General features: G+C 47.6%; 1 protein-coding gene across 1 annotated transcript; it reads left to right on the top strand.

Annotated features, from left to right (window-relative positions):
* Positions 1-6,300: 6,300 nt before the first annotated feature.
* On the top strand, positions 6,301-22,624 carry LOC130862166 (butyrophilin subfamily 3 member A2-like). The gene is made up of 9 exons (XM_057751631.1): positions 6,301-6,448; positions 7,785-8,132; positions 8,963-9,244; positions 9,358-9,558; positions 9,762-9,782; positions 9,896-9,922; positions 11,221-11,247; positions 21,275-21,301; positions 21,643-22,624. Exons 1-9 carry the CDS (start codon positions 6,364-6,366, stop codon positions 22,380-22,382), a joined length of 1,758 nt encoding a protein of 585 aa, XP_057607614.1. The 5' UTR covers positions 6,301-6,363; the 3' UTR covers positions 22,383-22,624.
* Positions 22,625-26,170: the final 3,546 nt, after the last annotated feature.

The following is a 26,170-nucleotide window of genomic DNA, read 5'->3' as shown; positions in this document are numbered from 1 at the left end:
GTTTCCTTCTGTAAAAGCTGCAATAGGGGCTGGAGAGGTGGCTCAAGGTAAGGAGCACCTGTTGCTTTCCCATAGGATCCAGGTTCAGTTCCCAGCACCCACGTGGTCCTTCGCTACCATCAGTGACTCCAGTTCCAGGGGATCCAGTGCCTGGTGCACCTGCATACTCATAAGCTTAAAATATACAATCTAATAAACACAAAATTAAAATTTAAAAAATGCTCTAGCATGTCCCTCTCCCTCTCCTACCCATCTAGAGTGTGGGTCCCAGGGGCTGAGGGCACAGGGCTGTTGAGTCAACATTGAACCTCCAGCCAAATGAGCCAGAGCTGGAGCAGGATAGGGGCTGGTGACTGAAATAGACTGTGCTGAAATGGTAATTTGCAAAGCAGCATAAAATAAAAAATACAAAAAGATTTCATTCTATAGACCTACTGTGCGCAGTGGATCACAGCCTCTTTAAAGAAGACACTGTGTGTGCTCATCTGTGCACGTGTACCATGTGTTAGTTTTTAATTGCTGCTGAACAAGAAAAATTTTAGTCACTTAAATAGTGACTTGTGACAGACCATGACATCCGGGGGTTGCAGCTCTGGTGTTTCCATTCTCAGCTGCAGCCATTGTTAGTGTCAACTGTTACACATGCGGGGGTCACACTGTCACACATGCGGGGGTGCAGCTCTGGTGTTTGCATCCTCAGCTGCAGCTATTGTCAGGCTCACCTGTCACACATGCAGGGGTTGCAGCTGTCAGGCCTAGAGTGCCAGGACCCTTGTATCTTTAAGGAAGATTTATTTTGCTTTGTTTTTAATTAAGTATAAATGTTTGTGTCCATGTGTGTTTGTGCATTTGTGAGAGCCGTTACACGTGGAGGACAAAGAGGGCTCCAGAGGTCCAGGAGCTGGAGTTGCGGTCAGCTGAAGAGCTGTGGCTCCTCTGCAAGAGCAGTGTGCCTCTTACCCACTGCGCTGCCTCTCCAGCCCCAGGAGCCCTGACTCTGGAAGCTTGGTGGCGTCCAGATCTCATCTGGGGTCTGCTGTTTCTTTCTTGTTATTGGCTCTTCATGTCCGTCTGTCTTTCTTTTGCACAGTTTTCTGTCTACTGTCTTCCTCCCTCTGCTTTAGCTGTCCCTCGGTGTCTCTGTCCTTGTGGTCTGCCCTGGGCACACCCCTTTGTCCGCCCCTTGTTACTTCTGCTGCTGTTGGTGTCTGTATTCATCAAGGTTCTCTAGGGAGCTGGGTGATGATGGCTCACGCCTTTAATCCCAGCACTCGGGAGGTAGAGGCAGGCAGATCTCTGTGAGTTCGAGACCAGCCTGGTCTACAAGAGCTAGTTCCAGGACAGGCTCCAAAACCAGAGAGAAACCCTGTCTCGAAAAACCAAAAAAAAAAAAAAACCAAAAAACAAAAAAACGTTCTCTAGGGAAACAGAATTTATAGACTGAGAGTTAGAGAGAGAAACAGAGTCAGAGAGACAGAGGGAAAGAGGGAAACAGAGGCAGAGAGGGACCTAGAGAGAAAGAGACACAGAGAAATATAGATAGGGAAAAAAAAAAGGTATTTCTTTGAATAACTTACAGGCTGTGGTCCAGCTAATACAACAACAGCTGACTCTGAAGAAAAAACCCAAGAGTCCAGAAGTTGCTCAGTCCCCGAGGCTGGTCTTCAGTCGTGATGGAATCCCCTGGAGAAGAAGACTCTAATGCCGGGGAGGAATGGACTTACTCGCAAGCGGAAAACCAGCAGGCAAAGTTCAGAAGCTTCCTTCTTCCCTGTCTTTACCCAGGTTTCCAACATAAGGTGGGGCCCAGATTAGAGGGGGGCTTTTCCAGCTCAAATGATTTGGGTTAAAGGTTTGTCTTCCCACCTCAAGACCAAGATGAGAAGTGAAGGCACACACCCTTAATCCTAGAACTCCGGGCGGAGTCAGGCAGATCTCTGAGTTCAGGGCATTTCTGGTCTATAGAGTGAATTCCAGAGCAGCCAGGGCTACACAGAGTCCTGTCTTGAGAAAGAAAACAAACACAACCAAAGAAACAAAAAAATAACGATGAGGATCTTTCTTCTTACTTCAAATTAACCAAAAATCCCTTAGAGGTGTACCCTCAATGTTTCGGTTTTGCTTAATTCCAGATGTAGTCAAGTTGAGAAACAAAACTAGGCACCGTAGTGTCCCTGCCACCAGGCTGATGCAGACTTCATCACCGCTGCCTCCACTGCTGGTCCCCGTCTCCTCCTCATGCTACACATGATGGTGATCAGGAGCAGTGAGGAGAGAGCACGTGAGAGAAGCCTGTGTGTCCCAACCAGTAAACTTCTCTATGTGGCTGGAGAGACGGCTCAGTGGTTAGGAATGCTCACAGAGGACGTGGGGTCAGTTCCCAGCCCCACCCAGGAGGACGTGGGGTCAGTTCCCAGCCCCACACAGGAGGACGTGGTGTCAGTTCCCAGCCCCACACAGGAGGACGTGGGGTCAGTTCCCAGCCCCACACAGCTGCTCACATTTTTAGCTTCTGATTCTGTGACAACCAGGCACACGTGAGACACACATGCACAAACATAAGAAGATATGAATGCATATTGAATAAAAATAAAGATTTAAGAAACCGTTCTTCATCTAATATGTTTTAGATGTGTGTGCGTGGGTGTGAGTGCAGGAACATGAGACCTGCTGTGCCCGTGTCATGGCTGACACTCGGGAGTCATAGGGTGGTGGACTCAGTGCTGAAACTCAGGTTGTCGGAGTTGGTGGCCAGGGCGTTTATAATCTGCTAAATCATATCCACCCCTTCTTTTGCTTTGTTGTGGTTTCTTTTCTCTATTTCTTTCTTTTTCTTTTCTCTCTACAGAGCTGTTCTGAAATTCAATATTTAGACCAGGCTGGACTCAGGCAGACAGAGGTCCATCTGCTCTGTCTGTGCTGGTGTTAAAGTGTCAGCCACCTCACAGCCTCTCACCTTCTGAGACTGCATTCACACAGCTCAGGCTGGTTTTGAACTCTCTGTCAAGGACTAGCCTCAACTAAAACACTTTTTAGAAGATAAGGGCATGGGAATTGAAGAAATATAAGCAAAGAATTTGAAGACGAATTAAAATAATATGACAGAAAACATAGTGTTGGGAGGACATTTCAGTTAAAAATCCTGAAGTTTTACCAGCATTTATTTTTTATAGCTTTTATATTTAATATAAATGGGGGCAGAAGGTAACAAAAGGCTTTATTAACGTGATACAAAGGATAACTCACACAGTCGACAGCTTCATCGCTCTGAGACATCAAATCATCAGCATTTTGTTGTCTAGGTAGCAAAGGAGCTCTGGTCACATATGCTGAAGACTTCCCTTCCCTAGCTGACCTCATAGTTACTGAAGAAGGAGCAGAAGCACATTTGCATATCCCGACCACATGTAAAGATGGTATGCAACTATCTTAATTTCAAAAGAACCAGGCAATCACCTCGTGAGTTAGGATGTGCAACTATGCCTGTCAAATCTCCAAACTCTCTGACCCTCAGACAAGGTGGAAATGAGCCTGTATTTTTATGGGCTCCACAGCTCTCTGTGTAGCTGCAGATGTCCCTGAGTTCCTGATCACCTGGCCTCTCCCTTCTGAGCACTGCGAGGGCAGGCCTGCCTCACTCCACAGCATCAGGATCACGTGTCCACCAGCACAGCCAGCTGTGGTTTCTGTACCAGTGCTTACGGTCAGTGCAGCTGATGTGACCACGATGCCCTGGGAGAGGACAGAGTGGACAAGCAGTCAGGTCAGTTAGTGTCCTCTCAGGCTGTCTGATCTGCTCCTGGTCATAGTCTCTCCTCCCCTCCCCCAGGGAAGGTATAGACTGGGGACCCAGGAGGAGATAAGGTTTATAACATCAAGGCACCTGGAGTCTAAGGTTCCTTGCAGGTTCCTGCTGAATCTGTGCTGTGTGGAGTGGGGGTTGGGTAGGGCTGGGAATGACTGAAGGTGAGGCTGCGAGGATTCTGTACCAGCTTTGCTTTCTTTCTCCAAATCTGAAGTTGTTTTCAAGGGCCTGGAGAGATGCCTCCATGGTTATGAGTCCTTGTTGACCCAGTAGCCACATGGTGTCCCAGAACCCTCTGTAGCTCTAGTTCAAGCAGATGGGATGGGCACAGGGAGGACAGGTTTCTGAAAGACCTACCTTCCCCTCATGTTAGTAGTTCCTGGAGCTGTAACAGAACCCACGACATTGTCTCTGTTTGCAGTTGTGATCGGGGCTGACATAACTCTGGTGGGCCCAGCCCCGCTCCTGATGCTGAACAGAGAGTCAGTGAGGATTCCTTTCCCCCTTCTCTCACCCAGAGCATTTCCTTACAACGTGTCCGCCTCTGGTGTCAGCATTTCATCTGCATTTTAATAAAGAAAGCTTGCCTGAAGATCAGAGAATAAAACAGCCCCACTGGTCAGCCTTCCAGCCTTACAGACCAGGCAGTGGTAACACACCTTTAGCTGCCATAGAGACCGGGAGGTGCATGCCTTTAATACCAGTGGTGCACGTCTTTACTCCTAGAACGAGAGAGGATTATCAAACAGGAGGAGACAGCTCTCGGTCTCAGTCCCGTTCTGAGATCCCCGGAGCAGGATCGCCATTCTCGAACTGAGGTCGAGGGAAGAACAGAGTCTGACTGCTTTGCTTTTCAGATCTTCAGGTTGAACCCCAATTTCTCTCTCTGAGTTTCTATTAATCGTGCTTCGCTCAGGAATCTCCCCAGCAGGCAGGGTTGTTGGTGGCAGAGTAGGGGTGGAGTGGGGTGGTGAGGTGAACTTTTACCTCTTCCTGACAGAGAAAGGAACAAGCAGAAGGAACACACACCCTGTTCACATCAGCTTTCAGTTTTGATGTTCCGATTGCTCTACCGACTGGGAGCGTTCTGCTGGAGCCGGCTGGGACAAAGCCTCTGCAGAGGCCACGACAGCTCGTGCCAGGCTCTGCTTCTTGTCTGCGGGCCTAGAAACCATGATGCTGTTGGAGATGTGGGATCCAGAGCTTGGTGTTGGGGAGAGCCGAGCTTAGCACTGTGGGAGCACCATGGAGCAGGACTGAACTCTGGGAGGAAGATCTGGGGTCTGCTAAGTCCTCTGGGATCTTTTTTTTTTTTTTTTTTTTAAATTTTATTTATTTATTATGTATACAACATTCTGCCTCCATGGATGCCTGCAGGCCAGAGGGTGCCAGATCTCATTACAGATGGTTGTGAGCCACCATGTGGTTGCTGGGAATTGAACTCAGGTCCTCCGGAAGAACAGTCACTGCTCTTAACCGCTGAGCCATCTCTCCAACCCCAGTCCTCTGGGATCTTGAACCATCCCCCATGCAGCCACATCCTTTCAAAGCTGGGAGCAAAGAGAAGCAGGTATGTTTGCTCTGAAGATACCTGGAGCCTGAGGAAGAAACCAGGGAGGAGTTTATGTTCGGTGAGTCCCAGCAGGTCACATGCCTGGTGACTGAGCCTGGAGACACCTTAGAGGTCCTTGAGTTTGTCCTTCTCTGGCCTTTAGGCTGCCCCCTTCCCTAACCTTCTAAAGAGCGGTGATTGGGGCAGACTAGGGTTTATTTATGTTCTTTTCAAGCCTGTCTTCACCACGCAGGGTCTTTATCAAGGACAGAGAGAGGAGGATAAACCTGTCTGTGGAACGTGTGTGTGTGTGTGTGTGTGTGTGTGTGTGAGAGAGAGAGAGAGAGAGAGAGAGAGAGAGAGAGAGAGAGAGAGAGACCTGCCGAGTGTGGGGTGATGGCCTGGAACCATGGCGGGGACTGGGCTTGGACTGAAGTGTGGAGAACTCCACAACCAAACACTCGTCCAAGGCCCGCGTGATGGGCAGCACAGCCCTCTCGGGGACATGTCTGTCTCTGGAGCTGCCCAGATGAGGCCTGGTCATAGACACGGGGCAGTAGAAGCACAGGAGGCGGCCATGCTGTTCCCGAGGGAGGGGTGGGCACAGGCTCCGTGTCTGGGGTCACAGGCAGTGTGGACATGGAGAGTGGGATTGATGGTGTCTCCTCTGGGCTCTCCTCAGGGTGCTGAGAAAAGCAGGGCCTGGGTTCTGGGTAAAGCTTGGCTGCACTGTGGCTGGGCATGGGGTGGAAAGGAAGGACTTGGATGTCCCCAGCTCCCCAGTCTTGTTCTGCATGGCTGGGAGGAACCCGGGCATGGGTATTTGTCAGTGTTGGGTTGTGGGGGCGTTCACCCTGGTAGTATAGACGTGTTTTGTCCAGTATGGCTGACACCAGCCCTGATGATCCTCTCCCTGCTCAGGTGTCCAAGCTCTGTGTGGAACCTGCCTCCTGCCGCAGCCCAAGGGTCTTGGTCTCCCCACCTGTGTCTCCCCGGCTCCGAGGACATGGACAACTGCTGCAAGCATGCTCTGCTCGGCCACGTGACCTGCCTGCTTGTCCTTGCACAGCTGCTTACCCGGGCGACCACAGGTGAGTGTGCTCTGCTCTCTCTCCCCATGTCTCCCTGCAGTGACGGGGATCCGCCACGTACCAGGCTGCTCAGATGTGCACAGACTCGTTAATACTGGGACCTAGGGGTTTTCTAGTGTTCCATTTACGGTGAGTTACTAATAAGATCTAGCCTGAGCCTGCTTGCATGAGCGTTCGAGAGGATGAGACTGTAAAATTGCGAGTTCTCGCCCAGCCTGAGCACAGCAGCCACACCCTATCTGGAGAGCAGAGCTGGGAACAGCCTTGGAGCTGGCAGTGTGCCAGGGTGTGAGGAGCCGCAGAGGCCAGCAGAGGCCAGGGTTGGCTGAAGCAGAGTGAGCCAGGCCGAGAGAAGCAGGGGCTGAGGGTGGGTGGTCCTGCAGAGGTGAGTGTGGGAGGTCCTGCAGGGCTGAGGGTGGGAGATCCTGCAGGGCTGAGGGTGGGAGGTCCTGCAGGGCTGAGGGTGGGAGGTCCTGCAGCAGATGGTACCCTCAGTCCCAGTATCACAGTCCTTCTGGGCTAGAGGGCCAAGGGCACTCAAACTGAGGCAGCCATCTTTCTTCTTTATCAAAAAAGCTATTGGGATTCCTGGTAGTGCTGGATGATTTTTCACAGAAGTAGCCTTCGGCTCCATGTATATGGGTGCTTTTTCCAGAAAGTATGACTGTTTGCCCCCTTCATGTCTGATACCCACAGAGTCTAGAAGACTGTTACAGACAGTCGTGAGTGCTGGGAATGGAACCCGGGTCCTCTGCAAGTGGAATTAGTGTTCTTGGCTGCTCAGCCCTCTCTCCAGGCCTTTGCTCTGTGTCTTAAAGTTCACGTTAATTCAGTGGAGGAAGGATGTGCGCTAATACAGTGAATGCAGGGCTGGAGGTTATGAGTTTCCTGTGTGTGGTCTAAGACAGACCAGGTAGAACTGTGTTTCTCAAGGTGCGTTCTCAAACCCAAGGTGCGAGCATCTGCAGGGATTTTACAAAGGCAGGATCTTGGCCCAGGCCAGACCTACTCAAGCCTGAGCTCTGGGCTGAGACCCAGTTACCTGAAAGGCACCTGGGACCAGTGCACGCACGCTGGAGAGGGAACGAACGAGAGGTTTCCTAATGGAAGGGTCTGGGGCCAGGGGCACAGGCAGAATGGGGAGTTTTTCCCATGAGTTATGGGCTGCACTGCTTGACTCTGAAGATCTCTTGTACAAGGCGCCTAACCCACAATGCCTAGAGCAACCTCATCCAGCCTTCACCCCCAGCTCCCAGGACATTTTGTGTCATAGTGGGTGTTCTCTGCTTTAACCTGTGTCTCTTCAGTCCTCTCATGGTGACATCTGTGTCCACAGAGCAATTCCGGGTGTTTGGTCCCTCAGACCCCGTCGTGGCTGCTCCAGGTGGGGAAGCCATACTTCCCTGCTCCCTGTCTCCAGCCGTGAGTGTGGAGAAGATGGAGCTCAGGTGGTTCCGCTCCAGATTCTCAGAAGCGGTGTTTGTGTACCGGGACCAACAAGAGCAGAAACAAGAGCAGATGGCTGGGTATTCAGGACGCACCTCGCTGGTGAAGGACCAGTTCCACCAAGGCAAGGCTGCTGTGCGCATTGGAAATGTCCAGGTCTCAGACAGAGGGATGTATGTCTGCTTCTTCAGACAGGGTTTCTTCTATGAAGAGGCCATCTTGGAGCTGAAGGTGGCAGGTTGGTTAACTGATCCCTGTTCTAAAGATGTTGGGGGACCTGTGTGTGGGAGGAAAGTAAGGGATCATGTCACTCAGCTCCCTAATTTATTTTTGAGCAATGTCTTATGTAGACCAGACTGTGGTGAAGCCAGCCATGACGTAGAGGGTGACCCTGAACATTGGATCCTCCTGCTTCTTCCTAGTTCTGGGCTCACAGACATGCTATGTCATACAAGGCTCTGGGCCAACATTTTATTTCTATTTATTTTAGCTTCCTTTTTTAAATTGAGAAATAGGTGATACATTCTTCTATAGGTTAAGTCAATCTAAATTCTATATGTGTAGTCCCTAAATGTACTGGGCCTTGTTCTGGGGACCAGGGATTCTGCCAATGTCATGGTAAACACCAGCTGTTGGATTTCCTATTTTAGAGGCGTAGGCAGAAAAAGTCAGAGAGCTCCAAAGAGACGTCCGTGAGACATGATGATCCATGCTTTAGACAAATGATCGGGTAGAGGATGAAGGGCGCTCAGGGCTTCCCTGGGTGGAGCTAGGTGTCCTGCTGTCCTGGGGCTCACAGGTGTGTGGAGAATGGGGAGATGGAGTGATGGTTTCTACCTCTGGGTCTTGTGGTTGATAGAAGAGTGGCCCGTGCCCTCTTCCCATAGCAGTGGACACTGTTATCTTTCTGCTGCTGAGCAATCGGGGCAAATCCTGGTTCCAGCCCTAGAGGGCTTTCCTCTTCAATACCTGTGTTTCCCATGAGAGGTTCCTGTGAGACACACAGGTGATCCTGGGATCCCTGAGCCTAAAGGGTCTTCTAGGGTCCTCACATGTGTACTCCTGCAGGGATGGGCTCTGTCCCTGAAGTGCACATCAAAGGTACAGAAGATGGTGGTGTGTGTGTGGTATGCAGTGCTTCAGGGTGGTACCCGAAGCCCCAGGTGCACTGGAGAGACTCCAGAGGGGAGAAGCTCCCAGCATCCTCTGAGACCCACACTGAAGATGCTGAAGGTCTGTTCAGCATGGAGAGCACATTGGTGGTGAGAGACAGGTCCTTGGGGAGTGTGACCTGCTCCACCTTCAATCCCATCCTGGGCCAGGAGAAGGCCATGGCCATGTTCATCCCAGGTGAGGGCGGTTCCTCACTCCTACAGAGCTCGGGAAGTGGATGGCCTTTCTGGAGTGTGCTGGGCTGGCTGTCCTCAGGTGTGCCCCTCACTGGCTCTCTGCCTGGGCCACAGAGCCCTTCTTCCCGCAGGCTTCTCCCTGGATGCCAGCTTTCGCAGTGAGCATGACCGTGATGGGACTTCTAGTCCTAGGGTCTGGCTGTTTTCTCAGAAGGGAGCGGCGTGCAAGGCTGCAGGTGCATCAGGAACGGGAGAATCTGCGGCATGAGCAGGAGGAGTTGCAGAAGACAAAGGAGCATGCGCTGAAGACAATGTGTAAGTCCCGATGGCAGTGAAGGACTGGGCCAGGGTCTCCAGGAAGATCCAGGGTCTGGGATCAGAGTAGGTGGCCCCCAAAGCCCCGAGAGCAGGGCTGGAGTCCTGGGGTCAGCTGGGCTCTAGTGTAGACTAGTGGGAAACAGCATTGTTTCCTGTTTTTCTGCCAAGTGCACAGATCCTGTCTTCTCACTGTCTTTCAGGCTCACTCCAGGAGGAGCTGGGTGAGTCATGCTTTCCTTCCCGAGCCCTGTGTGTCCCTTTGTGCTTTTCCTCCTGACTCTGTGTCCCCTCAGTAGCCCAGCAGCTCACTTGAGTTCTCCATGTTCTTTTTCAGACCGGAGGAAGGCAGCTTATATGGCTGGTGAGTGACTGCCCCAATGTCCCATGGTTCCCTGTGCACATGCGCCCAGGGGTGCCCTCTCCTTGATTCTAGGCAGAATGGGGACCCATTGAGGGGACATAGGTGGAAGGTTCTGGGAAGGGGAAGCCTGTTCTATGGGCTTTTCCAGATCTCTGCTCAGAGCTGGAAGACCTGGGTCTGTGGATGTGTTCTGTGCCCCGGGTCTTATTCCCACCAATGCCTGTCGTCTGTATTGTTGACTTTTGCCTCCATTAGCTCTGGACTATTGCCTGCCCTGGGAGCCCAACAACAGGGTTAAACTTTCAGTGAAGATGCAGGCAGGAACCTGGGGCAGGAACTGAAGCAGGGGTCACAGAGAACGACCGCTTGCTGTCTCGCTCCCAGTGGCCTGCTCAGCCTGCTTGCTGATCCTCTCCAGGATCCCCTTCCTAGTACTGACACTATCCTCAGTGGGCTGACCCCTTCTATAATAATCCTCAATCTTGAAAACGCCCCACAGCCTTGCTTGCAGCCGTACTGATGGGGGCATTTTCTCTGCTGAGTCTCCCTCCTCTCAGATGACTCTAGCTTGTGCCAAGTTGACAAAAAGCCAACCAGCAGGAGATGTTTATAAGTAAATCAGGTCACAGACCCTGGAGTGTGACCTCCACCCATTCCGCAGTCATCCCCCAGGGAGTCGGTTCCCTCAGCTCTGAAGGTGTTGGTCAAAGTGATGGGCAGAGCCGGGGCTGCAGACCTGAGTGGGTAGGGATGATGAGCTGGGTGCCCGTGGAATAGTGGTGCCCTGCTGTAGAAATATTTAAGCGTCCACGAGGAACAGTGGCTGCTTCACCCAGAACTCACTTCCTGTCCGTGTTTATACACATTCTTCTCTTCAGAACATCTCTAAATCTATCTTTCCAAGAAGTGCTGATATCGTCATGGTTTCTGACAATTGTCAAATAATTTTTTTCCTTATATAGCAAGGTTTTGATTAAGAGTGAGACTGAACAATTATAGATTATTATTACTATTATTATTTAAGTTTTGAGTTTTGAAGTAGAGGCAGCCATTTTACAGCTAAAAAATCCACACAGAATTGGGACAATGGGAGACTTAACCCTAAAGCACCATCGTTCTCATCTGTGGTCTAGGGAATTTCCCATAATACTTTGCTGCCTCTGCATCTTGCAAAATCCAGCTCAGGGTCCTCTCTCCTCCTAGGTTACCCTCACCTTCAGAATGGAGGGAGGATGGGTTGGTGGACTGTTTGAGTGAGCTGTTCTGATTGGTTCTCAGGAGAATATGTTCCTTTGCAGCTTGGAGGAAGGCCCAGCTGTATGCAGGTGCGTGACTCTGGAGACTGCTATCCTCTGGGCAGAACACGGGTCTTAGGGTTTCCCCTGCTGTGAGGAAAAGCAGCTTGAGGAGGAAAGTTTGTGTGACTCACACTTCCAGTCCATACCACAGCAAGTCAAGGCAGTAAGTCACACCGGGCAGGATGTGGAGTTCGGAGCGAATGCAGAGTCCATGGAGGACTGCTGGGTACCGCATTAGTCACCTGGCTTATTCTGTTTCTTTTCCCATATTCCTATGACCACTGTCCATGTGATGACACAGCCCACCACGGGCTGCATTCTCCGGTATCAACTATCAATCATCTATCAACCAAGAGAATTCCCCACGGGCTTGCCTACTGGCCAATCCTATGGAAGCATTTTCTCAGTTAATATTCTTCCTTCCCAGATGACCCTACCTTGTGCCAAGCTGGCAAAGAAGCTTGTCAGCACAATGTAGCCATTGTCCTTGGAGCTGTCAGAAGCAGTGACTGCCCAAAGGACGTCTGCACAAGACTGGACACATTAGGAGAGAGGAGTCACACGGCCTGCCCTTCCCAAGATGTTTTTTCTATCTCACTCTGTGTGTGTGTTCTGTAAGTGTGTTTGTGTGTGTTGTATGTGTGTGTTGTATGTGTGTGTGCATATGTGTGTGTGGGGTATGTGTGTGCATGTGTAAATATGTGTGTGGTATATATGTGCACATGTGTGTTCATGTGTGTTGTATGTGTGTGTACATGTGTGTGGTATATGTGTGCACATGTGTGTAAGTGGCATGTGTGTGTGCTGACATGAATGTGGGGATCAGAGGACAACTTCAAGAAGTCTTTGCTTTCTTTCCATGAAGTGGGTCCCCGGGATCAATCTCAGGTTGTCTGGGTTGGTGACAAGCTCCATTATCCTTGCTAAGTCATCTCTGTTACCCTCTCTATGGGGCAGATGAAGGGGCTGGGGGAGGCCTCATAATCAGGCTCTTCCCAGTTCATATGTAGACAGTTCATGGCTGTTGGGGGAGGGAGATTTTTTCCTTAGCGTTGTGGTCGCTCATCCATGGCTCATGCTTCTCTAAGGAACCCTAATGAACGCCATTGTGTCTGTGTTCCCACGCGCTGTGCTCACGTGGACTTTCCTCTGATCTGTTGTTGGTACCCTGTCCCTGTGCACAGACATGTATTCACCTCACACAGCACCAGCTCTCATGTTTCCTCACCTTTTCCAGCTTCTGTCATCCTCTTCTCTATGTGTGCGTGTGTGTTCCCACCCACTCTCTGGCAGGATGAGTGTCCTTCTGTCCTTGTCACTGCTGAGCCTTCATCAGAACACCACAGGGAGCCTCCTCAGGCTCACAAAATACATTCTGGTTTGTTCTCTGGTGTAAGTCATTGTCACCATCAGCATGGCCCAGTCTGCAGTCACCTGGTTCAGTGGGCATCTTCTAGGAGCAGGGTTAGTGGCCAGTTCACCTTTGAGTAGATGTTGGGCTCTGTTGCTAGCCAGGACTCTAAATTATTTCTCTGGACCAGACCCCAACATAAACTATCTCTCTCTGGACTGGCGTGGAAGCGCGGGAATAAAGACACAACTCACATCTTTTTATTGGGAGGGAGATTCTCAGTGGTCCCTCATGAAATCCTGAGTTCACACCCTGAAGAATTTTCTCGTTTATTCTCCAAGCAGCCTTATATATCAAAACATAAACTGAGGGGTAAATACATTAGTATTCTGCCTCCTAGGTAATCAGGCAAATGGCTTTTAGTCACACCTGTCGGCTTTGTACACTAGCTGTCACATCAGGTAGACTTGAATCAGCATGTCTATCAGGCATTCTCCAAATAAAAAGAAAGGAGCAAAACCACATCCTGACCTTTTGTTAGGTAGAGACAGCCTGTCTGGAAGGTTACGTGACCACTTCAGATACTGACTATGGCTTTAGAGCCTGGCAGCCATACCATATAGAAATATGGGTCTACAGGTAGAGACTGGTGGAGGTCATGATGATGCTGTGGAAGGAAGATTCCAGAAGTCAGGTCAGGCAGCTCAGGACTCATTTAGTCTTTGGTCCCGAGTCCTCCTTGTAGTTGGGATTCCTCTGCTTTTGTCTCAGCTTTGAGTTCTTTTTCTTCCTAGTCCTCTGGTCTATTGGTGCTCTCTCTCTCTCTCTCTCTCTCTCTCTCTCTCTCTCTCTCTCTCTCTCTCTCCTCTGCATTCCCTGCTGGATTCCTTCTCCAGAGCACCTGGCTGCTCAGAGATTGGGTGTTTAGACCAGGTGTTCTGAGTTTGTTCAGGCCTACAGGATGTTTGTGGTCTTGCTGGGGCCTGTGTGATCCACTTGAAATTATATATGACTCTCTGTGATGTTGCATCATGGGAACCAACTTACAACTTAGAATTGCTCACATACATTATCTCTTCTTTCTTTCTTTCTTTCTTTCTTTCTTTCTTTCTTTCTTTCTTTCTTTCTTTTTTTTTTGGTTTTTCGAGACAGGGTTTCTCTGTGGTTTTGGAGCCTGTCCTGGAACTAGCTCTTGTAGACCAGGCTGGTCTCGAACTCACAGAGATCCGCCTGCCTCTGCCTCCCAAGTGCTGGGATTAAAGGCGTGCACCACCACCTCCCGGCCTCTTCTTTATTTTTTAAATATTTATTTTTTGTTGGGATTTCTCTGTTTAGATTCGTATTCCATTTTTAATTGGATTATTTGGTATTTTGATGTCTAGTTTCTTGAGTTCATTATATATTTTGAATATGAGTCCTCTGCCAGATGTGGGTGAAGATCTTTTCCCATCTTGCAGGCTGCTGTTTTGTCCTTTTGACCATATTCTTTGCCTCAAAAAGCTTTTCAGTTCAGGAGGTCCCACTCATTAACTGTTGCTCTCAGTGTCTGTGCTACTGGTCTTATATTTAGGAACTTGTCTCCTATGCCAAGGTGTTCCATGCTACTTCCCACTTTTTCTTCCATCAGGTTTAGTGTATCTGGTTTTATGTTGAGGTCTTTGATCCACTTGGACTTGAATATTGTGCAGGGTGATAGACATGGATCTATTTGCATTCTTCCACATGTACTCATCCAGTTGGACTGGCATCATTGCTTTCTGTATTCTATTGTATAATTTTTGGCTTCTTTATAAAAAAAAATAAGGTGTCCATAGGTGTGTGGCTTACTTCTGGGTCTTCAATTTGATTCCTTTGACCAACCTGTCTGTTTTGATGCCAATGCCATGCAGTTTCTACTGCTATTACTCTGGTCCAGTTTGAGATAAGGGTTAGCAATACTCTTGGAAATTCTTTTATTGTACAGTATTGTTTGAGGTATCCTTTTTTTTAAATTTGAAGTTGAGTATTGTTCTCTCAAGGTCTGTAAAGAATTGTGTTGGAATGTTGATGTGAATTGCACTGAATCATAGATTGCTTTTGTTAAGATGACAAATTTTATTATATTAATCCTATTGATCCATGAGCACGGGAGATCTTTCCATCTTCTGACATATTCTATAATTTTTTTCTTCAAAGATGTGAAGTTCTTGTCATACTTTTGTCAGTGTTCTGTTTTGCATGGGTCCATGGGAAAATCAGAGTCACTCCAAAGTATATTTTAGACTTTGCAGCATCCCAGGTATCAGCTTCCAGTGAACTGACAGCTGGTTGCTTCCAAAAAACCTTTTTTATTGTTACACAATTTACACCTCTTTGGAAGTCAGTTTCTGCAAACCAAACTCTCTTCTCTGAAGTTGTCTGAAGGACCCATCTGCCCGAGCTTCTTGGTTTTCCAAGCCCTCTCATAACCAAATTTTGCCAAGACCTTGAAACTTTCAGGAAGAACTCAGATAAAAATCAAACACACAGACAAAAGGTGAGAGGAACAAAAAAATAACTTTCAGAAAAGGCAACAGTTACAAAGGTAACAGTAACAAAAAGTAACAGTAATGAAAGGTAACATTCACACAAGGTAACAGAACAGCCTAGTAGTGGTGGCGCTTGTCTTTCATTCTGGCACTTGGGCTGCAGAGGCAGGTGGATCTCTGTGAGTTCCAGGCCAACCTGGTCTACAAGAGCTAGTTCCAGGACAGGCTCCAAAGCTACAGAGATGCCATCTTGAAAAACAAGACAGAACAAAAACAAACCAAAAAGAGGTAACAGAACAAAAGGTAACATTCACAAAAAGTAGCAGTTACAAGGTAACAGTCACAAACAGCAACAGTAACATTCATAAAAAGTAACAGTTACAAAAGAAACAGTAACAAAAAGCAGCATCCCAGGAGGCAGTTAAAAGCCCAGGGCCAACACTGCAAGAATTCAAGCCAGATACAACGCCCTGAGGGACCTCCCTCTATATACAGGTCTTTCACTTGCTTGGCTAGAATTACACCAACATATTTGATATCATTTATAGCTATTGTAAAGGGCGTTGTCTCCCTGATTTTTTTCCTCAGTCCATTTATGATTTATGTATAGGAAGGCTATTGATTTTTCTTTGACGTAATTTTATATCCAGACACTTTGCTGAAGGTGTTTATCAGCTGTAGGAGTTCCCTGGTAGAGTTTTTGGGATCACTTATGTATACTATCATATCATCTGCAAAGTGACACTTTGACTTCTTTTTTTCCAACCTGTATCCCATTGATTTACTTTAGTTGTCTTATTGCTCTAGTTAAAGCTTCGAGTACTATAGCCAAAGGATATGGAGAGAGTGGACAGCCTTGTCTTGTTCCTGATCTTGGTGAAACTGCTTTAAGTTTCTCTCCATTTAATGTGATGTTGGCTATAGGTCTGCTGTAATTATTATGTTTAGGTATGTCCCGTTTATCCATCATCTCTCCAAAGTAGGAGCCCGCTCCTCCTACAGAGTCAGGGTTAATAGGTAGATCCTTGTGGCCAAAGAAAAGTCAGATGAAAGAAACAAAAGACAGGATAGAATCGGGCAGTCTGTCTGGTCATGCCCAAGCAGCCAAACAGTGGAGCGTTTATTTCAGAACTTGCTTATATACAAAAGCAGAACAAAGCACAGCACAGATGTCAGTCAGTGTCAAACCACAAGACCATTCCTGTCCTTGAGTGAGCAGCTTCCTCTCCAACACGTGCTGGGTGCTTGGAAGAGTAGCCTTACTTTTTTGTCTTGACATTCCTGAGGTTTGTCATCAGCAGTATATTTTTCACTAGATAGAGTGTTTTTTTTTTCTTATGGGATGAATCAGATGTCTCTCAAAGCCCTCAAGGTTATTGGAAAAGACAGAGCAGGCAAGCTTCCTTTCTTTTTCTTTTTTTAAATTTATTTATTATGTATATAATATTCTGTCTGTGTGTCTGCAGGCCAGAAGAGGGTACCAAACCTCATTACAGATGGTTGTGAGTCACCATGTGGTTACTGGGAATTGAACTCATGACTTTTGGAAGAGCAGGCAATGCTCTTAACCACTGAGCCATCTCTCCAGCCCCCTCAAATGACTTCTTTAAGTCAGAAATGACTCCAGATGAAAACTGAGTCACATGTAGGCTCTCACACTCCAAGAATTTTTTTTTTAATCATGAAGGGGTGTTGGAGTTTGTGAAAGGCTTTTTCAACATCTAATGGGTTGATCCATGCGGTTATTTCCTTTCAGTCTGTTTATATGGTGGGTTACATTGATAGACTTTTGTATGGTGAACCATCTCTGCATCTCTGGGATGAAACTATTGATCATGATGGGTGATCTTTTTTTTAAAATATGTTCTTGGATTTGATTTATGAGTATTTTATGTAATATCGTTACATCAATGTTCATGAGGGAAGTTGGCTAAAATTCTCTTTGTTGAGCCTTTCTGTGGGTTGGGTATCAGGGCTATTGTGGCCTCATAAAATGAATTTGCCATGTTCCTTCCCTTTCTATTTTGTGGACTAATTTGAGTAGTATTGATATTGGCTATTCTTTGAAAATCTGGTATAATTCTGCTCCAAAACTATCTGGCTCTAGGATTCTTTTTTTGATTGGAAGACTTAATGGCTATTTCTATTTCCTTAGGGGTTAAAAGTCTATTTAAATTGTATATCTAATCTTAATTTTACTTTGGTAAGTGGTACCTATTAAAAATTGTCCATTTCTTTTAGATTGTCCAGTAATTCTATTTCCTCTGTGTCTGTTGTTAAGTTCCCTCTTCCATTTTGATTTTGTTAATTTGGATATTCTCTCTCTGTCTTTTAGTTAGTTTGTCTAATTTGTTGATTTTCTCAAGAACCAACTCTTTGTTTCATTGATTCTTTGTGTTGTTCTCTTTGTTTCTGTTTTATTGATTCTGCCCTGAGGTTGATAATATCTTGCCGTCTACTCCTCTTGGGTGTGTTTGCGCTAGTGCTTCCAGATATGCCGATGAACTGCAGGTGTGGACTCCCTCTGCCGCCTTCATGAAGACACCGAGTGCTATGAACTGTCCTCTTGGTGCTGCTTTCATTGTGTCCATAAACTTGGGAATGGTGTGGATTTATTTTCCTTGAATTCTAGGAAGTCTTTAATTTCTTTATTTCTTCCTTACCTCATTCAGTAGAGAGTTGCCCAGTTCCCATGAGTTTGTAGACTTTCTGTTGTTGTTAAAATGCAACTTTATTCCATGGTGGTCTGATTAGATGTAGGGATTATTTTAACTTTCTTGTGTCTGTTGAGACTGTTTTGTGACCAGTTCTATGGCCAATTTTGGAGAAGGTTCCAGGTGGTGCTGAGAAGAAGGTACAGTCTTTTGTGTTAGAGTGGAATGCTCTGTAAATATCTGTTAGGCCCATTTGATTCATGATGTCTGTTAGTTCTGTCAGGATAACCTGTTGATTGGTGTGAGTGGGGTGTTGAGCCTCCTATTATTAATGTGTGGGGTTTGCTGTGTCATTTAAGCATCAGTAATGTTTCTCTTACAGTGTGGGTTGTAGTTGGAAGCTTTTCTCTGTTCTCCAGTCCCACTGGACCAGTTTCTCTCCCACCCGCTGGTCTCTGCTGCTGTTGCTTATGAGATAATCATTCTGAGGCTTAGTGTTAATTATAAATGTTGGAGCAGTAGCTCAGGCTCTTGCTGGTTAGCTCTACATATACACTAACCCACTTATGATTATCTGTGTATCACCATGTGTCCCGTGGCATCCGGATCATGCCCTGGCATCTCACTCCTTCAGCAGCTGTTCAAGTTTCCCAGACTCCACCTTCTTTTTTTCCTGTATTTTTGCTTGGATTTCCCACCTGGCTCTAGTCTGGCTGGCTATTGACCATATCAGCTTCCTTTTTAACCAATGGTAATAACACATATTCACAGCATACAGAAAGGCACCTGCATCAGTGGTCACCCTTTCATTTGGGCTGCAGATGTTCAGCTTTGAGAATCATCTTGATGGATTTCTCTTTGATGAGTATGAAGTGTCCTTTCCCATCTCTTTTGATCAATTTTGGTTTGAAGTCTATTTTTTTAGATATTAGAATGGCTACAACAGATTGCTTCTGGGGTCCATGTGCTTGGAAAATTTTTTTCCAACCCTTAACTCTGAGGTAATGTCTACCTTTGATGTTGAGGTGTGCTTCTTGTATGCAGTAGAAGGATGGATCCTGTTTTTGTATCCATTCTGTTAGCCTGTGTCTTTTTATTGGGGAACTGAGTCTATTGATATTGAGAGATATTAATGATCAATGATTGTTAATTCCTGTTATTTTGATATAGTCGTTGTTGTTGGTAGTGTGTGTGTGTGTACACATGCATGTGCTTCCCTTCTTTTGGATTTGGTGGCGACAAATTATTTCCTGTGTTTTCTTGGGTATAATTAACCTCCTTGGGTTGGAGTTTTCCTTCTAGTATCTTCTGTAGAGCTGGATTTGTGGGCAGATATTATTTCAGTTTGGTTTTGTCATGGAACATCTTTCTTTCTTTATCTATGGTGATTGAACGTTTTGCTGGGTATAGAAGTCTGGGCTGGCATCTTTGGCCTCTTAGATACTGCAGCACATTGTCCAGGCCCTTCTGAGTCTCTGTTGAGAAGTTGGGTGTAATTCTAATAGGTCTGCCTTTATATGTTACCTGGCCTTTCCCCTTTTCCCCCTGCTGCTTTTAATATTCTCTCTCCCTCTCTCCTCTCTCTCTCTCTCTCTCTCTCTCTCTCTCTCTCTCTCTCTCTCTCTCTCATTTCTCGTCTGTACATTTAGTGTTTTGAGTACTATGTGGTGGTGGTGGTTTTCTTTTCTGGTTCAATCTATTTGGTTTCCTGTAAGCTTCATGTACACTTTTAGGTATCTTTCTTTAGGGTAGGTAAATTTTCTTCTATGATTTTACTGAAAATATTTTCTAGTTCCTTGAGCTGGAAATCTTTTTTTATTCCTATTATTCTTAGGTTTTGTCTTTTTACAGTGTCCCAGCTTTCCTGGATGCTTTGTGTTAGGAAGTTTTAGGTTTGACATTTCCTTTGACTGGTGTACCGATTTCTTCTATCATATCTTCTATGCCTGAGGTTCTCTCTTTCATCTCGTGTACTCTGTTGATGATGCTTGCATCTGTAGTTCCTATTCACTTACCTGTTTTTTGCATCTTCTAGATTCCCTCTGTTTGAGTTTTATTTATTGCTTCTATTTCCATTTTCAGGTCTTGATTGGTTTTATTCATTTCCTTCACATGCTTGTGTTTCCCTAGATTTCTTTAAGGGACTTATTAATTTCCTCTATAAGGGTCTGGATTGTCTTGAGAAGATTCTTGAGCTTCTGCTGTGTTGGAATTCCCAGGACTGTAGTAGGAGAGCTGGGTTCTGGTGATGCCATGTTGCTGTAGCAATTGTTGATTGTGTTCTTATGCTCGTCATGTGGGTTTGGGGTTATTATAGATTTACATGGTGATTTCTGAGTTTTTGTTTGTCACATGGAGATTTTTTCCCTTGATTTCTGTTTCCTTTTTGGTTGTCTGGACTGAGTGGCATGGGATTCTGGTGACCAGCAATTCTTGCGATCCAGTAAGTTGTTTTCACTGGGGATTTTGCAACTCTTGTGACCTCTGGTGTTTTGGATGTCAATGTTGGCTCTGGGGTTCTTGGTACCTGCTTGGTATCTGGGGTTCCTAGTACAGCATGGCCTCTGGTAATTCAGAAGCCTTTTGTCAAAATAAAGGCTGGGATTTGGAGCCCAGGGGAAGGATTACATTTGGGGGCTAGTGGGCAGGCTTTAATGGGTGTTAGCAGGAGGTAGGTAATGCTGGAACTGGGGTTCCTAGCTCTGTGTGGCCTTTGGTAAGCTGAAGCCTTCTGTTAGAATTGTGGAATTCTTTTGTCAAGTCCCTATGGAAAGGCTTTGAGTGTACCTGTGTGTGTATGTGTTTGTGTTTATGTGTGTGTGCATGTAGGACTGTGCTTCTTGACTTGCTCGGTTTCTTTTCTCATATTCTCTATGATCACCTTCCAAGGAATGACACTGCCCACAATGGGCTGGGCCCTTGCATATAAATCATCAATCAAGAAAATGTCCCATAGACTTGCCTACAGGTGAATCCTATGGAAGCATTTTCTCTATTTAGATTCTTTCCTCCCGGATTACCCTATCTTGTGTCGAGCTCACATAAAAGTTAGTCAGCACAATGTAATTGTTGTCTCCTTGAGCTGTCGGAAGCTGTGACTACCCAGAGACCTGCATAAGAGTTAACCTATGAGCCGGGCGGTGGTGGCGCATGCCTTTAATCCCAGCACTCGGAAGGCAGAGGCAGGCAGATCTCTGTGAGTTCGAGGCCAGCCTGGTCTACAAGAGCTAGTTCCAGGACAGGAACCAAAAGCTACGGAGAAACCCTGTCTCGAAAATCAAAAAAAAAAAAAAAAAAAAAAAAAAAGAGTTAACCTATGAGGAGAGGAGAGCCACAAGGACCTGCCCTTACTAATGGAGATTTTCTCTCTCTTTGTCTCTCTCTGTTTCTGTCTCCCTGTCTCTGTCTCTGTCTCTCTCTCTCTCTCTCTGTATGGCAAGAATATTGTCCCCACACTGCCAGACCTGTGTTTGAGAAAAGAGCTGCAGACAAAATGTGTGCAGTGTCTGAAACCCCTCCCATGACCTGTGCTTCTCTTGTAGATTGGCGCAGGGAGCACTTCCAGGCCTGTGAGTGACTCTGGTCCTTAGGGCCACTCCTCCTGCTCTTCTCTCCTGCTCTGGTCCCTCCTTCAGCTCACTGTGGTGACAACTTCAGTGGTGGTGGTCTGGGAGGCAGAGGGGATGCTCACTACGCTGGGTCTGGTTCTCAAGGGCCCTGTGACCTTGTAACCCCTAGATGGCCTTTTGTTCCCTTCCCCTGCTCGCCAGTCATGGTCTTGAGTCACAGGCTGTTCTGGGAGGGACTTGTCCCCCTGAAGAAGCTAAGAGACTTTGAGGTGGAGGTGGGATGGCTGAGGCCTTGTTTAGGGGCTGGAGAGGACCTCCCATGACTGGTAACTCTCCTGCAGGGTCTGTCACTCTGGATCCAGACACTGCCCACCCCATCCTCGCCATCTCTCAGGACAGGAGGCGTGTGACCTGGAAGGATACCACTACGTGCCTGGATGACCTCTTCTGTGTGTTAGGCATGGAAGGCATCTCCTCCGGAAGACGCTACTGGGAGGTGGAGATAAGGAACGGAGGCAGCAGCAAGTGGATTCTGGGTGTCTGTTGGGAAGATGTGGAGAGGGAAGGCTTGTACTTTGAGAGTCCGGAGAAAGGGTTTTGGACTGTGGGGCGGTCTAACAGTGGATACTGGGCCTATATTGACAGTGGGAGGGCTTCATTATCCTTTAGGCAAGCTCCCCAGCGTGTGGGGGTGTTTGTGGACTACAGCGAAGGTGACATTTCCTTCTATAACATGAGTGAGATGTCCCACATTTTCTCCTTCCATGAAGCTTCCTTCTCTGGGACTCTTTTCCCATACTTCAGGCTCAAGTCTGGAGATGTTTCAATGATTCTCAGCTCCTTGGAGCATGACTCTGAGCGGGAGGAAGGGGAGGAGAAGGGAAGAAGGAGGAAGGGGAGGAAGGGGAGGAGGGGGAAGAGGAAGAGGAGGGAGAAGAAAGGGAAGAGGTTATTTTTGCCTTTTTTGAAGGAGTCTGGGAATCCTCCAGGGGAGGGGCTCACCCCAGGCTCTGGAGTTGACTCTCCCCCAGGGGAGGAATCCCCGTTCCTCTCTCATCCTGGTGATGCTTTGCTCCCATAGTGCAGTTCACTGCCTCTAAGTTGTCAGTGTGAGTCCTTGTGGGACTGTAGGAGCCACAGGCTTTCTTTGGGTCACCAACCAGCTCCCAAGTCCTGAATGGGGACTTGGCGTTTATTGTGGATGCTTGGCCTTATCTTGTGCTTGCCGTACTAGCTCTCATTGCTTAGATTAGCCTGTTTCTCTTCATCTCCACTTTGCCTCAGGACTTTTTACCTTTCTTTCCTTTTATATATCCTACTCTAAGTGTGTCTGTCTGGTGGCTGCCTGGCTGCCCCGTGGCATCTCCTTCTCTTCTCCCCTGAGAACCCCCTAGATTCTTCCTCCTCCTTATTCTCTCTGCCCACCAGCTCTGCCCATCCCTCTACTGCTTAGCTATTGGGTGTTCAGCTTTTTATTCAACCCATCAGATGCCTTAGGCAGGCGAAGTGAAGCAGCAACACATCTTTACACTGGACTGCTGGTCCCGGTGCTATAAACAGACAAGCTGAGCAAGCGGTGGGAGAAGCTCTGCCCTGCCTGAGTTCCTGTCCTGACTTCCTTTGATGATGGACTGTGATCTGGAAGTGTATTCAAACCCTCTCCTCTCCTTGTTGCCTGTGTTTGTCATGGTGCTTACCACAGCACAGAAGCCCTAGCTGAGACGAGGTGCCTATGGCTTCTTTCTGGGAAATGTGTTGTAGAGTCCAGAAATCATAGCTCCTCATGTGTGAGGTCCTGGGTTCAGTCCTCAGGATTGTAAAATAAGACAAAGAACAACCTGAAGTGGTGGACAGATTTATTAAGTTAAAGCATTCCTGGTTTATTAGTACTTGTTTCTTCAAGCAGAGTTTGAAAAATTATCTCCTCTGAGCCAAATTGTGTTTGACTGGTTTTTTTTTTTTTGTGTGTGTGTAGGTATGTGCTGTGAACTGTTGTAAACATTTATTTAATGTAAAATGTCAAATAGTACTTTGTGCTATGAGTAAAGATGAAATTCAAATTTGAATATCCATAAATAAAGTTTTATTGGAACACAGCAGTGTTCACTCATTTGTATAGTATAGTATGTATGGCTGCCTTGGTACCCACAACCAAGCTGTTATGATGGTATAAGCAGACAAGAATATGTATTTGTTCTCTTATAAAAAATTTAGCTGGCCTTGACAAGGTATTTTATTTAGTAATGAAATAATAATTACAAAGTAATAATTTTATTTAGTAATTCTACTGACCCTTGTAGAGTAAAACCTGGTGCTGAGGAAAAGCTGGATTCCTGGTTGCACAGAGTAAGGTGTGCACAGCATCTGGACCAACGTCTCCTCCTATGCTCAGGCTGGGCACAGTGTCCAGCCTTCCTCCCCACAGAGTAAGGTGTGCACAGCATCTGGACCACCGTCTCCTCCTACAGATGCTCAGGCTGGGCACAGTGTCCAGTCTTCCTCCCCATCAGTCCTTTCGGGAGCCGTGGGAGGGAGGGGACTGCAGGGTGAGGGGACAATGGAGGATAAGATGGAGGGGTGGAGAGGGTGGGGAGGTGAGGGTTGGGGGAGGGAAGAGCTTTGTGGGGAGTGGATGAGGAGTGGGTGGAGGTCGTCTGGGTCAGAATGAGGCTGTCTGTGGAGAAGAGGACGTGGGAGTGAAGAGAGGGAGCCAGAGGATTGTTGGCAGCGGAAGGCTCTGTGCTCTCGCCCTCAGCCACGCTTTTGCCGGCAGTTTATGTAAAGAGGCTTGCTCTCTCTGCCTGCTGGCTTTCACTCTTGCTGGCAAGTCCGTTCCTTTACTGGCCTCAGAGACTGCTTACTCGGGATTCGGTGTACACTGAAGACCAGCGGAGACACTCAGCCTCGTGGACTGAGCAACTGCTGGATTCTTGGACTTTCCGGTGGGAGAGAACCATTGTGGGGCCATCTGGACCCCAGCCCATAGGCCACTCTAGTAAACCCCTTCTCTTTATAGACCTTCATTCTCTAGATGGCCCCACTAACACGGGGACCTTGACTCAGGCCAGGTCGAGATCATGGCAGAGCTATTATGAAGCAGAATTGGAGAGTCTTTCAATTTTTTTTTTTTTTAAATATAGGCTTTAGTCACGAGGGTTAGGAGAAAGAGACACACGCCGGGAAGAGACTAAGGCACTCTCTAGTACATGGGCCTGGGCTCCTCAAGAGAGAAAGGAAGACACAGCCCAGCACAATACTGGCTTCTCTAGGGAGCATTGCAGCGAGTGAGGCCTGATTGCTGGCTTCTGACGGACAGGTGTTTGTCTCAGCGCTCAGCATGTTGGTCCTCAAGTTACATCCCCAAAACGCTACTAAAACACCCTCCCCATTCTCTCTCTCTTTTTTAAAGATGATTTGTCTTTTGAGACAGGGTTTCTCTATGTAACCCTGACTGTCCTGGAACTCAATTCTGTAGATCTGGGTGGCCTAGAACTCACAGAGATTTACTTGCCTCTTGAGTATTGTGATTAAAGGTGTGACCACAGGGCAAGATTTATTTTTATGTGTATGGTGTTTTGCCTGCCTGTATAGCTGCTCACCATGTGCTTGCAGTGCCCACAGAGAACAGAAGAGAGCGCCAGATCCCCCAGAACTGGAGTCTCCCATGGTTGTGAGCCTCTGTCCTCTGCAAGAGCAACAGGTGCTTTTAACCACCGAGCCCTCTCTCCAGTTCACACCCCCTCCTTCTGGTAAGTGAGGTTTTAGTGTGGCTCCGAGATTCCTTGGAGGAGAAAACCAGAAGACAGTAGTGTTGTACAGGGTCTAGTAGGTGTCTCTTCTCTGTATCAGGGTTTCTAATTTCTAGGAAATTGCTGGTTTGTGTCAGGGAAGAGAGAGAGAGAGGCCTTTAGCAGTTGGTCATTGCACTGGACATCTCGCTTAGGTTGAGGACTCAGGGGGGTTCCTGGGTTGAGACCTGAGCGAGCCTGAGGGGAGAATGTGGAGTTAGCTAGGGTGGAGGGGGGTGAGCAGACACCTGTGCAGAAAGAAACTGAGGCAGACGTTCATAGAAAGGACCAGCCGGAGCAGAAAGCTCCATTGTGGGAAGCTGTGCGTGGAACCTGGCAGGAGGGGCAGGCGATTGGAAGAATGCGGTAGGTCTCTGAGGAGAGAAGGTGGTGGCCAAGGGGCTGGGTGGCTGGAGGGAAATGAGGGAGAGAATGACTTAGAGAAACTGGCGTGGAAAGACGCTTGGAGAAGAGAATGAGGGGAAACTGAGGGGCCAAGGTGGTGATGGGAACTAGGTGGGAGGTGGAGAGGGAGAATTAGGGCCAGGGAGAGGAGAGGAAACGGGACACAGTGGGAGGGACCTGGGTGGGCGGTAGTGAGGGAATTACTGAGAAGGTCGAGAAGGGAACTGGGAGGAAGGCGGTGATGGGAACCTGGGGGAAGGTATTGAGGGAGCACCAGTGGAAAGGGAAACCAGCAGAAGGCAGTGGCGGGAAGCGTGTGCGGGGCAGCAAGCTGAGAGCAGAGGAGGAGCTGGAGGATGGCGGGGTCTGTCTTGGCAGTGCATCTCCCCATGTGCTCACGGAACCCCACTCCAGCCTCTTCTGGCCCCAGTCACAGCTGTGTGCGTGCATGTATGATGTGTGGAGGTCATAGGACAACTTGGAGTAGGTGCTCTCCTTTCCACCGTGTGGGTCCTGGCTTTAGGTTTGGCTGAAGAAGGCAACGTTACCCGTTGAGCCACCAGCCAACTGCTTACTCTCTGAGGCAGGACAGGAAGACAGAAATTAAGAGAACATGAAGGGAAAAAAGAGCCCCTAACAGCTCTGTGCTGGGTTACGTCTCTTGCTGAAGGTAAGT

The sequence above is a fragment of the Chionomys nivalis genome, chromosome 19, assembly GCF_950005125.1.
Source record: "Chionomys nivalis chromosome 19, mChiNiv1.1, whole genome shotgun sequence".
Lineage (NCBI taxonomy): Eukaryota > Metazoa > Chordata > Mammalia > Rodentia > Cricetidae > Chionomys > Chionomys nivalis.
Note: the sequence above shows the minus strand (reverse complement) of the source record. Positions and strands in the feature narration are given on the sequence as shown.

Bases quoted from the DNA above. Each gene is read 5' to 3' on its own strand.
- LOC130862166 (XM_057751631.1), top strand. From the start codon at position 6,364: ATGGACAACTGCTGCAAGCATGCTCTGCTCGGCCACGTGACCTGCCTG. The intron at 6,449-7,784 runs GTGAGTGTGCTC...CTGTGTCCACAG, and splicing joins GCTTACCCGGGCGACCACAG to AGCAATTCCGGGTGTTTGGT. The intron at 9,559-9,761 runs GTAAGTCCCGAT...ACTGTCTTTCAG, and splicing joins GCATGCGCTGAAGACAATGT to GCTCACTCCAGGAGGAGCTG.